At 47.7% G+C, this 13,385-nt stretch overlaps 1 protein-coding gene across 1 annotated transcript in view; it reads right to left on the reverse strand.

The window, feature by feature from the left end:
- The window catches only part of Pygo1 (pygopus family PHD finger 1), a 23,177-nt gene extending 10,838 nt beyond the window's left edge, over positions 1-12,339 (reverse strand). Inside the window, exon 1 of the mRNA XM_005347641.2 lies at positions 11,515-12,339. Within this exon, the coding sequence (XP_005347698.1) occupies positions 11,515-11,563 (49 nt within the window). The 5' untranslated portion in view covers positions 11,564-12,339. The remainder of the gene's footprint in view (positions 1-11,514) is intronic.
- Between the last annotated feature and the right edge of the window lie 1,046 nt (positions 12,340-13,385).

Here is a 13,385-nt window from a genome sequence, read left to right on the forward strand (position 1 = left end):
CCAGCAACCACATGGTGGCTCACAACCATCTGTAATGGGGTCTGGTGCCCTCTTCTAGCCTGTAGGCATATATGCAAACAGAATATTGTATCCATAGTAAATAAATAAATATTTAAACAAAGAAAGAAAGAAAGAAAGAAAGAAAGAAAGAAAGAAAGAAAGAAAGAAAGAAGAAGCTACCACTTGCAGTATACATAGTACTAAGGAGCAAACTCAGGACTTAATACTTGCTATGCAAGCACTCTACCAACTGAGCTACACCCCCAACTCCATGGGATTTTGCTGTCTTTTTAAAGAGATTTATTTGTATTTTATTGCTGTGGGATGTCTTTCTGTACACTATGAATATTTGTTACTCTTATTGGTTGACAAATAAAGTTGTTTGGCCTATGGCAAGGCAGGATAGAGCCAGGCAGGAAATCCAAGCAGAGATATGGGACTAGGGAAGAGTCTGGCTGGGCGGTGGTGATACATGCCTTTAATCCCAGCACTCGGGAGGCAGAGCAGGTGGATCTCTGAGAGTTTGAGGCCAGCCTGGTCCACAGAGTGAGTTTTAGGACAGGCTCCAAAGATACACAGAGAAGTCTGGGACAGGTCAGCCAGCTGCTGAGGAAATAAGACACGTAAAAAATGATATAACAAACCATGAACCATGTGGCAAAGTATAGATAAAAAATATGGGTTAATTTACATGTTTAATTTATTAGAGCTAGCTAACAATAAGCCTGAGCCATTGGTCAAGCATTTATAAGTAATATTAAGCCTCTGAGTGGTTATTCAGGAACTGACAGGTGGGAGTAAAAAAAAAAAAAGCCCTGACTACATTTTATTTTTTTGTGCATGAGTGTTTTGCTTGTATATGTCTATCAAACATAGTGTTGCCCGCATGGCCAGAAGAGAGAGTTGGACCTCCTAAAACTCAGTCACAGATGGTTATTAGCCATGTTAGGAATTTAACCCAGGTCTTCTGGAAGAGCAGCCAGTGCTCTTAACCCTTGACCCATCTCTCTAGCCCTGCTGTTTTAAAATTGGGGTCTCACTCTGTAGCCCTGGCAGATCTCCAACTCATGGCAACCATGAGCCTGTTTCAGCCTCCAAAATGTTCTAAGGCCTGCACCAGCACACAGGCTCTTATTACCAATCTCTGAGTTGTTCACCACTATGTTCCCTTCCTTGAAAAGTGTGATGATAGTTTGCTGGCAATGGCCCCTGAAGGCTCACAGGGAGTGGCACTACTAAGAGGTGTGGCCTTGGAGTGGGTGTGGCGTTGGAGGAAGTCCATCACTGGAGGTTTCAGATGCTCAAGGCAAACCCAGTGTTACTCTCTCTTCCTGTTGCCTGTGGGTCCAGATGTAGAAGTCTCAGCTACCTCTCCAGCACCTTGTCTGCCTGCCTGCCTAGTGCCAAGCTTCTGGTCACGCTGATAATACACTGAACCTCCGAATCTGTAACCCAGCCCCAGTTAGATATTTTCTTTTGTAAGAGTTGCTGTGGTACTAGGCAGTAGTGGCGCACGCCTTTAATCCCAACATTTGGGAGGCAGAGGCTAGCGGGTCTCTGTAAATTCAAGGCCAGCCTCGCCTGGTCTTAGAGCAAGTTCCAGGACTGGCTTCACAACTACTGGAAAATCCTGTCTCTTGTGTGTGTGTGTGTGGGTGTGTGTGTGTATGTGTGTATGTGTGTATGTGTGTGTGTATGTGTGTATGTGTGTGTGTGGGGGGGGGGGAAGGATTGCTCTGGCCGCGGTACCTCTTCACAATGATAAGATAAAAACAGGGTTGCTGGGTCATGGTATCTCTTCACAGCGATAAGATAAAATGCTTTCCTGTTTTATGACTCATTTAGTTCTATCTTCTGTCACATTAATTTTAGCAACATGATCTAATATTAAGAATTATTGGGGAGTGCTAGAGGGATGACTCAGTAATTAAGAGTGTTTGTTACTCTTGTAGAGGACCTACGTTTAGTTCCCAACACCCACACTGGGAAACTCACAGCCATGTGTAACTCAGCTGCAGGAGATCTGAGGCCCTCTCCTCTGACTCCTGTACATACACAGAAATAAAAATAGAATTCTGTAAAAAAAATAATAATAATTACAGGGGCCAGCAAGATGGCTAAATGGGCAAAGGTGCTCCCTAATCAAACCTGGTCATCTGAGCTCCATCCCCCAAACCTACATGGTAGACGAGGAAAACCAAATCCCAAAGTTGTCCTCTGCCCTCCACAAGTGTTCTGGCAACCTTCCCGTCTGCCCTAGTAAAGAAACTTTTTAAAAAAAACTCTCAGAGAGTTAGGGCTGCAGGAGGGCACTTGCCTAGCAGGTGCCTGTACCCAGGGTCTCTTACCTAGATTTGACCCTCAGAATGTAAACCCTCTCCTCCAAGCAGAGCTATGTAAGTATTCCCCATGCAGTAACTTTTTCTCAGAAATCTGTTATACTCCACACGTTTCCCGCTTGGAGTTTACTTAGTGTAGCAATTCCAGCTTCTTTGGTTTTGAAAGCCTCAGGGACGGTGGATGTTTCCTATAGTCACCACCTCCAAGAAAACTTTAACATCCTACTGCGGTCACTTCCATTTGCCATCTGCTAATGACTTGGTTTAATCGTGTGGTTTCTTTTTTTTTCTTTTTTTCTTTTCTTTTCTTTTTTTTTTTTTTTTTTGGTTTTTCGAGACAGGGTTTCTCTGTGGCTTTGGAGCCTGTCCTGGAACTAGCTCTGTAGACCAGGCTGGTCTCGAACTCACAGAGATCCGCCTGCCTCTGCCTCCCGAGTGCTGGGATTACAGGCGTGCGCCACCACCGCCCGGCTTTTCGTGTGGTTTCTGTCTCCAGATAAGATACCGACTGAAAAGCCTCTCAAGTCTCACCAGGCAGATACAGCCGTGAAGTTCACTCGCCTCAGATGTCTGGCTCGCTGTCAGGGGAGCTACTTTCCCCCTGGTAACAGATGAGCACACAGTGGCACTGACACAATCAAGACGCTATTGTTTAATCTTTCTTTATTCTTTGGGTTTTTTTTTTTCAAGGCAGGATTTCTCTGTGTAGCTTTGTAGTCTGTCCTGGCACTCACTCTCTGTAGACCAGGCTGGCCTCAAACTCACAGAGGTCCTCCTGCCTCTGCTTCCCAAGTGCTGGGATTAAAGGCATGCGACACCACGACCCGGCCCAATGTACATAAAATAAAAAATTGTTTTCTTGTGTATAGGTCTTTTGCTCACATGTGTTTTGTTTTTTGGTTTTTTTTGTTTGTTTGTTTGTTTTTCGAGACAGGGTTTCTCTGTAGCTTTGGAGCCTGTCCTGGAACTCCCTTGGTAGACCAGGCTGGCCTCGAACTCACAGAGATCCGCCTGCCTCTGCCTCCCGAGTGCTGGGATTACAGGCGTGCGCCACCACCGCCCGGCTTTTGCTCACATGTGTATCTGCACCGCATGCATGCAGTGCACACAGAGGACAGAAGAGGCATCAGATCCTCTGCAACTGGAGTCACAGGCAGATGGCAGCCCTCATGTGGGTGCTGGGAATCCAACCTGGTCCTCTGAACTCCTGAGCCATCTCCCCAGCCCCACAAGGCACTATATTTGAAGTGACAGCATTAACATCTGAAATTCACTAGCATTTCACACAACTAAAAGCAAACCGAAGAGTACTGTTTTCTTCATTAAGGGGGATTTTTTTCTTTTTCCCTTTTATGTTTTACTTTCCTGTTCTTTCTTTTTGAAACATGGTTTTGTGTGGCCCAGGTTGGCTATTAACTCACCATCTAGATGAGGATGACCTTGAACTTCTGATCTTCCAGCCTTCACCTCTGAGTGCTAGGATTATGGGCACAAATCACTACTCTGAAATTATACAATCCTGGGAACAGAATGCAGGACATCCTCATGCTGAGCAAACACTCTGTTAACTAAGCCAGAGTACAGCACAAGAGAGTGTCTAAAAGGTCCTCTAGGGCTTGAGAAAAGACACTTTAAAAACATTAAGTTGGAAAAGTTATATTTTGTTCTTATATTTTACTTATTTATATTTATTTAAGTGGTGCTGGGATTGAACTCAGGGCCTTTCACAGGTGAGGCAAATACTCTACTTCTGGGTTATTCCCAGTGTTTTCTTTCATTTTTAGATACACTCAGTGACTCTCTGCTTCGGAAGGTGACGATATGATTTCATAGCTCCTCCTACTTTTGTCTGTCTTTTTTGTTGTCATTACATTTATTTATGTATTGTGTGTGTGTGTGTGTGTGTGTGTGTGTGTGTGAGAGAGAGAGAGAGAGAGAGAGAGAGAGAGAGAGAGAGAGAGAGAGAGAGAACTCACACAAGAGCATATACTTGTGCTCCATGGTGGAGGCAGAGGCAGGCAGACCTCTGTGAGTTTGAGATCAGCCTGGTCTACACAGTGAGTTCCAGGCTTATCAGGACTACGCAGTGAGAACCTGACTTATAAGAGGGTGTGGGCTGGAGAGTTGGCTAAGTGGTTTCCAACACTCATTTTTGCAGCGAACACAGGTTCAATTACTAGCACCCACACTCTGGGTCACAAGCATTTGTAATCCAAGGGATTTGATGATGCCTTCTGTTTCTGTGGACATTAGACATCCATGTAGTATACACACATCCAGGAAAAACATTCATGCACATAATTTTTTTTTTAAATCCCAATCAGCAATCTGCATACTTTGTCCTGAGTATATTAAAAGACACTCGAGCCAGGTGCCATGCCAGGCAAACAGGAGGAGCCCAAACAGTTTTCCTTGAGACTAAACTACACCAGAAGCTCGTCCCATTTTTGCTTGTATCTATGACACATACCTATAACCTCAACCAAGAAGTAAAACACATAACTTCCATTCAACATGCTAAGGACACAGTTGTGGGCTGGAGAGATGGCTCCACAGTTGGAAGCAGTAGCTGCTGTCAGCACAGGAGGTTTGCCCAGTATTCACAGTAGGTGGCTAGAAATGCCGGTAACTCAACCTCCAAGGTAGACAATGTTCCCCTCTGGCCCTGTGGGCTCCTGCGTGCATACACATGCCACATACAGGGTCGGGGTGGGTAAGGGCAGAGGGTGGGGACATACACACACAGAGACAGAAAGAAATAAAATAAAACTTTTTAAAAATTACCCCAGCTGGGCAAGATGGCACACACCTTGAATCGCAACACTCCAGAAGGTGGGAGGCATATCTCTGTGAGTTCCAAGGCAGTCTGATCTCTACGTAGTGGATTCCAGGCTAGCCAAGGTTAGATGGTAAAACTCTACTAGCTGGGTGGTCGTGGCGCTCACCTTTATCCCAGCACTTGGAAGGGAGAGACAGAAGGGTCTGTGGGGTTCAAGGCTAGCCTGGTCTACAGAGCTAGTTTCAGCACAGCCAGGACTACACAATGAAACCCTGTCTTGAAAATTCAACAATAACAAAACCACATGGGGGGCTGGAAAGATGGCTCAGTAGTTAAGAGCACTGGCTACACTGTGTGGCGGTGGTGCACGCTTTTAATCCCAGCACTCGGGAGGCAGAGGCAGACGGAACTCTGTGAGTTCGAGGTCAGCCTGGTCTACAGAGTGAGTTCCCGGACAGCCAGGACTTCAAAGAGAAACCCTGTCTCAAAAAACAAAACAAAACAAAGAGCACTGGCTGCTCTTCCAGAGCGCTGGGTTGCAGTTCTCAGCACCCACATGGTGCCTCACAGCTGCCTGTAACCCCAGTGCCAGGGGACCAACGCCTTCTTCTTGCCTATGCAGCCTTTTACATGCATGTGGTGCACTTACATTCGTTCATACATAATAATGAACCAAATTAAAACACCCAAATTCCCCACGTATCCCTCATAAATCCACCCTTCTTTTTATGCACGTGACATGTTCTCTTAGCGTTCCCCCTTCTCTGGCGGCCCTCTCCCTCTGCCTTTCTGAGCCTTCTCCATCTGTCTCCCAAATGTTAGTGTTTTCCACGCTCGTGACCTCAAGGCTCTGCTCACTGCTCGTTCTCCCTGGGAAGCCTGCGCGTTCCCAAGACGTTAATTAGTAGTCACCTGTTTACCTCCGACTTCCAGATTTCTATTTCTGGCTTCAGTCACAAGCCATGACAGGCACATTCAGAGCACACGCTGGAATACCCTGGGGGTGGGGGGAGTGAGGTGGGGTTGGGGATAGAGTCAATGGACTTAGAGCCAAGCTCAGATCCCTGATGATTTACTGTGCTGTACACAGTCCAATGTTCTACACAGAAACCTTGACCTCCCCTGTTCTTCCACTGGTACTTCTGGCACTTCTACCTCATCCCTCTATCCTCAACCCTAACCCTCCACGCCCTTCCTAGATACTGACTATTAGTGATGCCAAAAGTTAGTATATGAATGGCATTTCTCTTTATTATCTCTCTCTTTTTTTTTTTTTTTGGTTTTTCGAGACAGGGTTTCTCTGTGGCTTTGGAGCCTGTCCTGGAACTAGCTCTGTAGACCAGGCTGGTCTCGAACTCACAGAGATCCGCCTGCCTCTGCCTCCCGAGTGCTGGGATTAAAGGCGTGCGCCACCATCGCCCGGCTATTTTATTATCTCTTTAGCATCACCCTTGTCCCTTATGTTACTGCTAAATGTGAAAGCTCACAATTCCGTCTTCACTTCTGAATTTCTGTTTCTTTTCTTACAGTCTTTCGGGGATTTCCCCCCTAGATGACTCCTCCATAGGAACTGGGTTTTTTTTTTTATGTTCTTGTCTCTGCAGAGACAGTGTCTCGGGTACTACAGGCAGATACCTAACTCACTATGTAGTCATGAATGACTTTGAACTTGCCCCCCCCCACCATGTTTTTTGCTGTTGTTTCATTCTTTTATTTCTAGTTTGCTTTGTTTTGTTGAGACAGGCTCTATTAATAGCCCTGGCTCCTGGAACTCTCTCTGTAGACCAGGCTGTCCTCAAACTCACAGAGATCCACCTGCCTCTGCCTCCCAAGTGCTGAAGTTAGACATGTGCCTTCTCATCCAGTTTATCTGGACCTGGGATCAGATCCAGGGCTTCCTAAATGCTAGGCAAACGTTCGTATCTCTGACTCCTACATAAGCATTTTGCTGCTGTTGTTGTTGTTTTAGGTAGAGTAGGTTTTGGAGATATTTGAGACAGGGTTTCTCTGGGTATCCTTTGATGTCCTGGAACTCACTCAGCAGACTGTCCTTGAACTAACAGAGATCCACCTGCCTCTGACTCTTGAGTTCAGGGATTAAAGGTGTGCACCATCAGCGCCCAGTGAGCTATGATACTTTGGATCTACAGAGCATGGTACAGTGAAGTCCTCAGTCAATGGCATCTCATTTTGTCACATCTAAGTTCTATCTCTATTGGTTTCTTATGCATTCATTCGTTCATTGTGTGTGGAAGAATATATGTGCCACAGCATACAGATGTCTGCCAGTCAAAGGATAAGTTTTTGAATCAGTTTTTCTTCCTTCTATCTACTTGTGGGTTCCATGAAACCAACTCAGGTCACCAGGCTTTACATAGGAAACACCTTCACCTGCTGAGTCATCTTGAGTTTTTGTAAGATTTAATTTATTATTATTTTAAATTATGTGTGTGTGTGTGTGTGTGTGTGTGTGTGTGTGTGTTTGAGTGTGAGTGCAGGTGCCCTTGGAAGGAAAAAAGCTTTGGTCCCCCTGGAACTTAAATTTCTTGCCCTGGTAAGCTATCCTTGTAAGCGCCTGTGTGCCGGGAATTCAGCTTGGGTCCTCTGCAAGAGCAGGGAGCACTTGTAACTACTGAATCACCTCTCCAGTCCCCATATTCCCATATTCTATATTACCTTCTCATTTACAGATGAAGTTAATCTTTGTAAAATAAAATAAAATAAAAACTAAAAAGAAACAGCGAAGGTTTCTTTCAAAACAAGGGCCTTTCTGTAGAGCCCTGGCTGTTCTGGAATCACTATGTAGACCAGCTATGTAGACCAGGCTGGCCTCAAACTCACAGAGATCCACTTACTCTGCCTCCTGAGTGATGGGATTAAAGGTGTGCTCCACAATACCCAGTTTTATATTAATTTCTTAACAATTCATTTAAGGTTCTGGAGTGATAGCTCAGGGGTTTGGAGCACATGCTGCTGTTGCAGAGGACAGGAGTTCGGTTCCTGTCACCCAAGACAGGTCCTGTCGTACGGTTGCTCACGAGTGTAACTCCAGCTCCAGGGCATCACATGCCCTCTGTGTTCAAGATCACTGGTACTCATGTGCACATACACCATCATCTATACAGAAACTGAAATAAATCTCTTTAAAAAACAATTCATTTCAATTGAAATATATCTCTATCTATCTATCTATCTATCTATCTATCTATCTATCTATCTATATGACAGTGATATACATATATGTATGTAAATCTTTTCCTAAACCAGGAATCTAATGAAATTTTTGTGACATACATGAAGTAAACACACAACCATTACAAAGGTCTGCCCGTAAAGAGCAAGTAGTTGGGACTCTCTGAAAAGCACTACTCAAGAGTCTATGCCCTATAAAAAGCCCCAACTTGCAGTCTCAAAAAAACTGTACAGTTACAACAACAACCCAGAGCAGCTAATTTCAATAGAACTGTGCTTCATACAAGCTCAGATAGTAGCTGCGTGTGCATGCCTGCAGGCCCCACTCAGGAGACTGAGGCAGGGGGATGCCTGGTTTGAACCAGCTTGGACCACATAACATGAACCTTTTTTTTTTTTAAACAAACAAAAAACAAGAGAAACAAAGGAACACAGAACCTTTATGGACTACGAACCAGTCCCAAGATGTCTGTTAAACCTGATGTATTTGGAAATAAGTTATTATAAAAACACTCACCATGAAGTAAAAATATTGATTGTGTGTTTTTAAAAGTGATTCTTGTAGTTTGGGATTCAGCTCTTAGACTATTCTTGAGCTGAGAATTGAGCCCATTCCCTACCGCTGATGTGGGACTCAATGCTGCAGGAGCAACAAGAGATACTGCAACAATGCAGAGGGTTACCTGTGTTCTTCCCACACGATGAGATACCGACGGATTCTACTTAGCCTTACATTTGGTTAGGATTGACAGCTAAGATCACAGGCATAAACCAGAGAGCTCTTTCCTTTCCTTTAATCCCAAAGCAATTTATAATAATAATAACAGACAAAATTGTATTGCAAAAATCTCAGGGGAAAACTACATCTCGGAAAGGCGTAAGCCTTAAAGGCTGTGGCACCTCATAATCACAAACAAAACAGGGGTATGGTATTTCTCCAATTGGGGTATTGGGGAACACACCTTTAATCCCAGAGCTCCCTGAAACGGCAGGTAGATTTCTATGAGTTCCAATCACACAGATAGTCAGTTCCAGGAGAGCCAGGGCTACACAGTAAGACGCTGTCTCAAAAAAACTAAACAAAACACAAACAAACAAACAACCCTCCTCCCACCACCACAACAAAACTGACGAAATGGAAGGCTGTCTGGACATCAAGCCTTTAAAAGCAATGCTATAAGTTAGAACCTCTGTTTAAATGATTGAAAAGTCCAGTTCTCTTTTTCTGCATGTCTCTGTGCACATGGAGGTCAGGGGCTGATCCCTCCACCCCACCCATTTTTTGAAGCAGGGTTTTTCTGTGTAACAGCCCTGGCTGTCTTGGGGCTGTTTCGTAGACCAGGCTGGCCTCGAACTCGCTAAGATCTGCCTGCCTCTGCCTCCCAAGTGCTGGGGTCAAGTGTGCGCCACCACTTCCCGGCCAAGAACTGATTCTTGATTGCTTTCTAACTTACGTATCTTGGCAGGGTCTCTCACCTGAAACCCAAAGCTCACCGAGTCAGCTGGTCTAGCCTGCTCTGGGGATCGATCGCCTGTCTCCCCTTCCACCTGCCTGAATGACAGGAAAGTTGCCACACTCGCCCGGCTTTTACCTAGGTGCTGGGGGCCTCACACTTGTTATACAAACGCTTTGTCCTCAAGCTCCAGAAAGGGGAATTCTACCTAAAAAGCTGAGCAAACATCTTTTGGAGCTCACAGTGTTGGCATCGTGAGGCAGTTCAGTTATGTTCCCTCCAGTCACACCAACCAAAACATCAACGGATGCTTGAGTCAGTTAAGTCAAGCGGGAATTTATCTTACTACTCACTGATGTGTGGGCACCTTACCTTTGTTTGGGTGAAAGCATTGCTGCAGTAGGCTCCCCGCTCCAGCCCCTTCCCCCCCAGTCCTACTTTCTATGTAACACTCACATAAACCCTATTAGAAACTCGGTCACTGCTCTGTTCACAAAACTGTTCAGTCCTTTCTCAGATACCTCGGAGAAAAAGGCTCTTTCTCTTGGACAGGGTCTCAGTATGCAGCCCTAGTTGGCCTGGAACTCACTTTTGTAGACCAGGCTAGCCTCAAACTCACAGCGATCCACATGCCTCTGCCTCTGGAGTGCTGGAACTAAAGGCCTACCAACCACTCTGGCAAAAGTCAAAACCTTAATGACTCTCAAGACACACTCCCCTAACCTTAGCCCACCGGAACTGGAAGTTCTGTCTATAGTGGCTCAGCTTGCCACAGTTACCACAGCTTCCTTTCCAGTGCTTGGATACACAGGCTAACCAGACTTCGGTTCCTTTTGCCTGGAGTGCCTTTCCTTCCCCCAGGTATGACTGGGATTGTGCGAGCTTCCTCTCAGCCGTCTTCCAGGTGAGCCTTTCATCATCCTGCCTCCCCTCCCACCGGTCTTTTCTACCCCCATTTCATGGTTTCATAGTTTGCACAGTATCTGACCATGTATGTTGTTTACTGAGTGTGTGCACTCCTGCGTGAAGAACATCTATCTACATTCTGTATTCAGTGTTTTAACCTGTGCCAAGAGCAGTACCTAGCACATAGTACATGTTCAACAAATATTTGCACAATGAACAAACTTGGAGACTCTTAGACTTAGAAACCCATCCAGAGCTGGGAATAAGAGCTGGAGGGTAGCCACACATTCCCAGATGGTATTTGGTGGTGTGTGTTTTAAACTTACATGCAGTACCTTTTGTTCAGCACATCCTTCTCTCTGATTTTTTCGAGACAGTAAGAGGCATTCAAATTCCTTACTAGTTTACAAGGAAGAACACCAATGATGCAGAAAGCTGATTTCTGGATGATTCGATTCTTAATCTTATTGGTTAATAAAGAAAACGCCTTCTGAATGTATCTAGTTTCTCTCCCTAAACTAAAGAAAAATATAGGGAATATGTGTTGCCTTTTGGAGGGAGGTGCTTCCTCAAAGCGCCTCAACTCTCTAGCTGTACAACTTAGTTTTCTGGGGGGTGGGGGTGGGTATTGTTCGCGGGTGTCTCTTTTTCGCCCCGAGGTGTCTATTGTGCTGTACGGTGGGAAGCAGGAGAGGAGTCTGGTAGGAAGGGATGCTGAGCGCCGCACGTCTGCACACAAAGTGGGGACCCCGTGCGCCTGGGGCCGCGCACTTAGGCCCGGGCCGCCACGGTGGCCTCCCTGTGGCCCCGCACTCCCCCGGTCCTCCCGACCCTGCTCGGTTACCTCGAACTCTCTTTAGCGCGATGGGCTCCTTGTCCTGTTCCGCTGACATTACCGACCGCCGCGCATGGCTCGCCCCTGGGCCGCGGGAAGCCGGCGTCTTTGATGCGGTGGCCCCTCCTCCTCCGGGTCCTCCTTCTGGTTCTCCGGGTCCTCCTCCTGGTCCCCGGGGTCCTCCCTGCCGAGCTCGGAGCCCAGGCCGGCCGGGCTGCGGACCGACTTTGAAAAGTTTGGGAGGCGCCGAGGCCTCGGGGCTCCGCACACACGCGGGGCTCAGCCGGGCTCAGGGCCGCGGCCTGGGGGCGGCGCCCGCGCCCGGCCCGCAGAATACGCGCGCCCTGGGCCGCGTTGCGCTGCGCTCCGCCCGCGCGCGGGGGAGACGCGGCCTCCGCGGACACAAAAGCCCCCGGCCTGCAGTGGCCGCTCGGGGGACGTGGCGCGGTCCCGAGGCCTCCCCGCCCCGCCTGTGCTCTACAACCCAGCACGGGGCCGGGCCTCGGGGGCGGGGACCCAGGGCGCGCGGAGCCCCGCACCCTCACCCGCACGGAGCTCCGGGGCCGCGGCCTCCCTTGCGGGCTGCGCTGCGCTCCGGGGCCGTGCGCACCAGGCCCCGCGTTAACCCTGAACCCCTATGCACCGGGGTCCCTGAGCCCTCCAAGGCCCAGTACCCCCAGCTCTGCGTCTCCCGTCTGCGTCCCGCAGCTCGGGCTCCACGCTCTCCGCTGCCCTCCAAGGCCCAAGACTCCCTGGTTCCGCGCACCCCGTACAGGGCGCAAGGGCGCAACGTCCTGCTCTGCGCTTCCCGTCGCCCTCCAAGGCCCCAAACCCTCCAAATCTGCGTCCAGCTCCTCTGCGCCCCGGGCTGCTCTCTGCCCTCCAGTCCCCAAGATCCCCGGCTCCACGCCTCTCTACAAGCCCAGCCCCAGCCTCCCCAAGGAAACAGCAGCTCCCAACTTCATCCCAGTCCCAGCAGGCATCTTGGCCTCGCAGTCGGATTTCAGGAAAACTTTGTCAGAGAAAGTGGCATAGTTCTTAGGTGGGTGTGTGGGCGCCCCACATTCCCCGTACCCGTGGTTCGAACTCGTGTTTCTGCAACGCCCCCTGCCTTGGATATGTAATAACTGGGCTCTTCAAAACAGGGAATTAACAGTAGAAGAGCATTGGGAAAAGGGACCATACATGGGCAAGTTGTAGGGAGATTCCCCCCACGCCAAACCAAGGAGACTATAAATTAGATTTGACTGGTAGTTCACATTTTCCCCTTGGGCTATGTGACCTGGGACAAACGAGGCACGCACTCTTGACGTTCAGTTTCTGATTTATCAAGTGAGTGGTGCTTCATCTCTAAGATGTCTTCTAACTCTGACATTCTTTGATGAACTTTTACGAGGTTTTCTGGTTTGTTGTTAGGTTTTTCTAGTTACTGTACTAAGAGCAGCTAGGTGCAGACTACTCTTCAGTTAGGTAAACCACAGTTTGTTTCTACATCTAACCGTAGACAAGGACTCCTTAAGCTCAAGAGGACCTATGACTAACCAAATGGGAGTCTCATCTTTCTATAGACAAGACTTACAGACCTTACAGACAAGGCATTCTAGTGCCCAGGCAATGCCCAAGGTAAAACCCTACATTAGCTGCTTTAGGAAAAGAATAACCTAGCTGTAGCTGGTGGTGGTGCACCGCATTAATCCTAGCACTCTGGAGGCAGAGGCAGGTGGATATCTGTGCTCCAAGCCAGCCAAAGCTCCATACTGAAACCTTGTTTCAAAAAGCAGAATACTAGCCGGGCGGTGGTGGCGCACGCCTTTAATCCCAGCACTCGGGAGGCAGAGGCAGGCGGATCTCTGTGAGTTCGAGACCAGCCTGGTCTACAA

This window comes from Microtus ochrogaster, chromosome 5 (assembly GCF_000317375.1).
Source record: "Microtus ochrogaster isolate Prairie Vole_2 chromosome 5, MicOch1.0, whole genome shotgun sequence".
NCBI lineage: Eukaryota > Metazoa > Chordata > Mammalia > Rodentia > Cricetidae > Microtus > Microtus ochrogaster.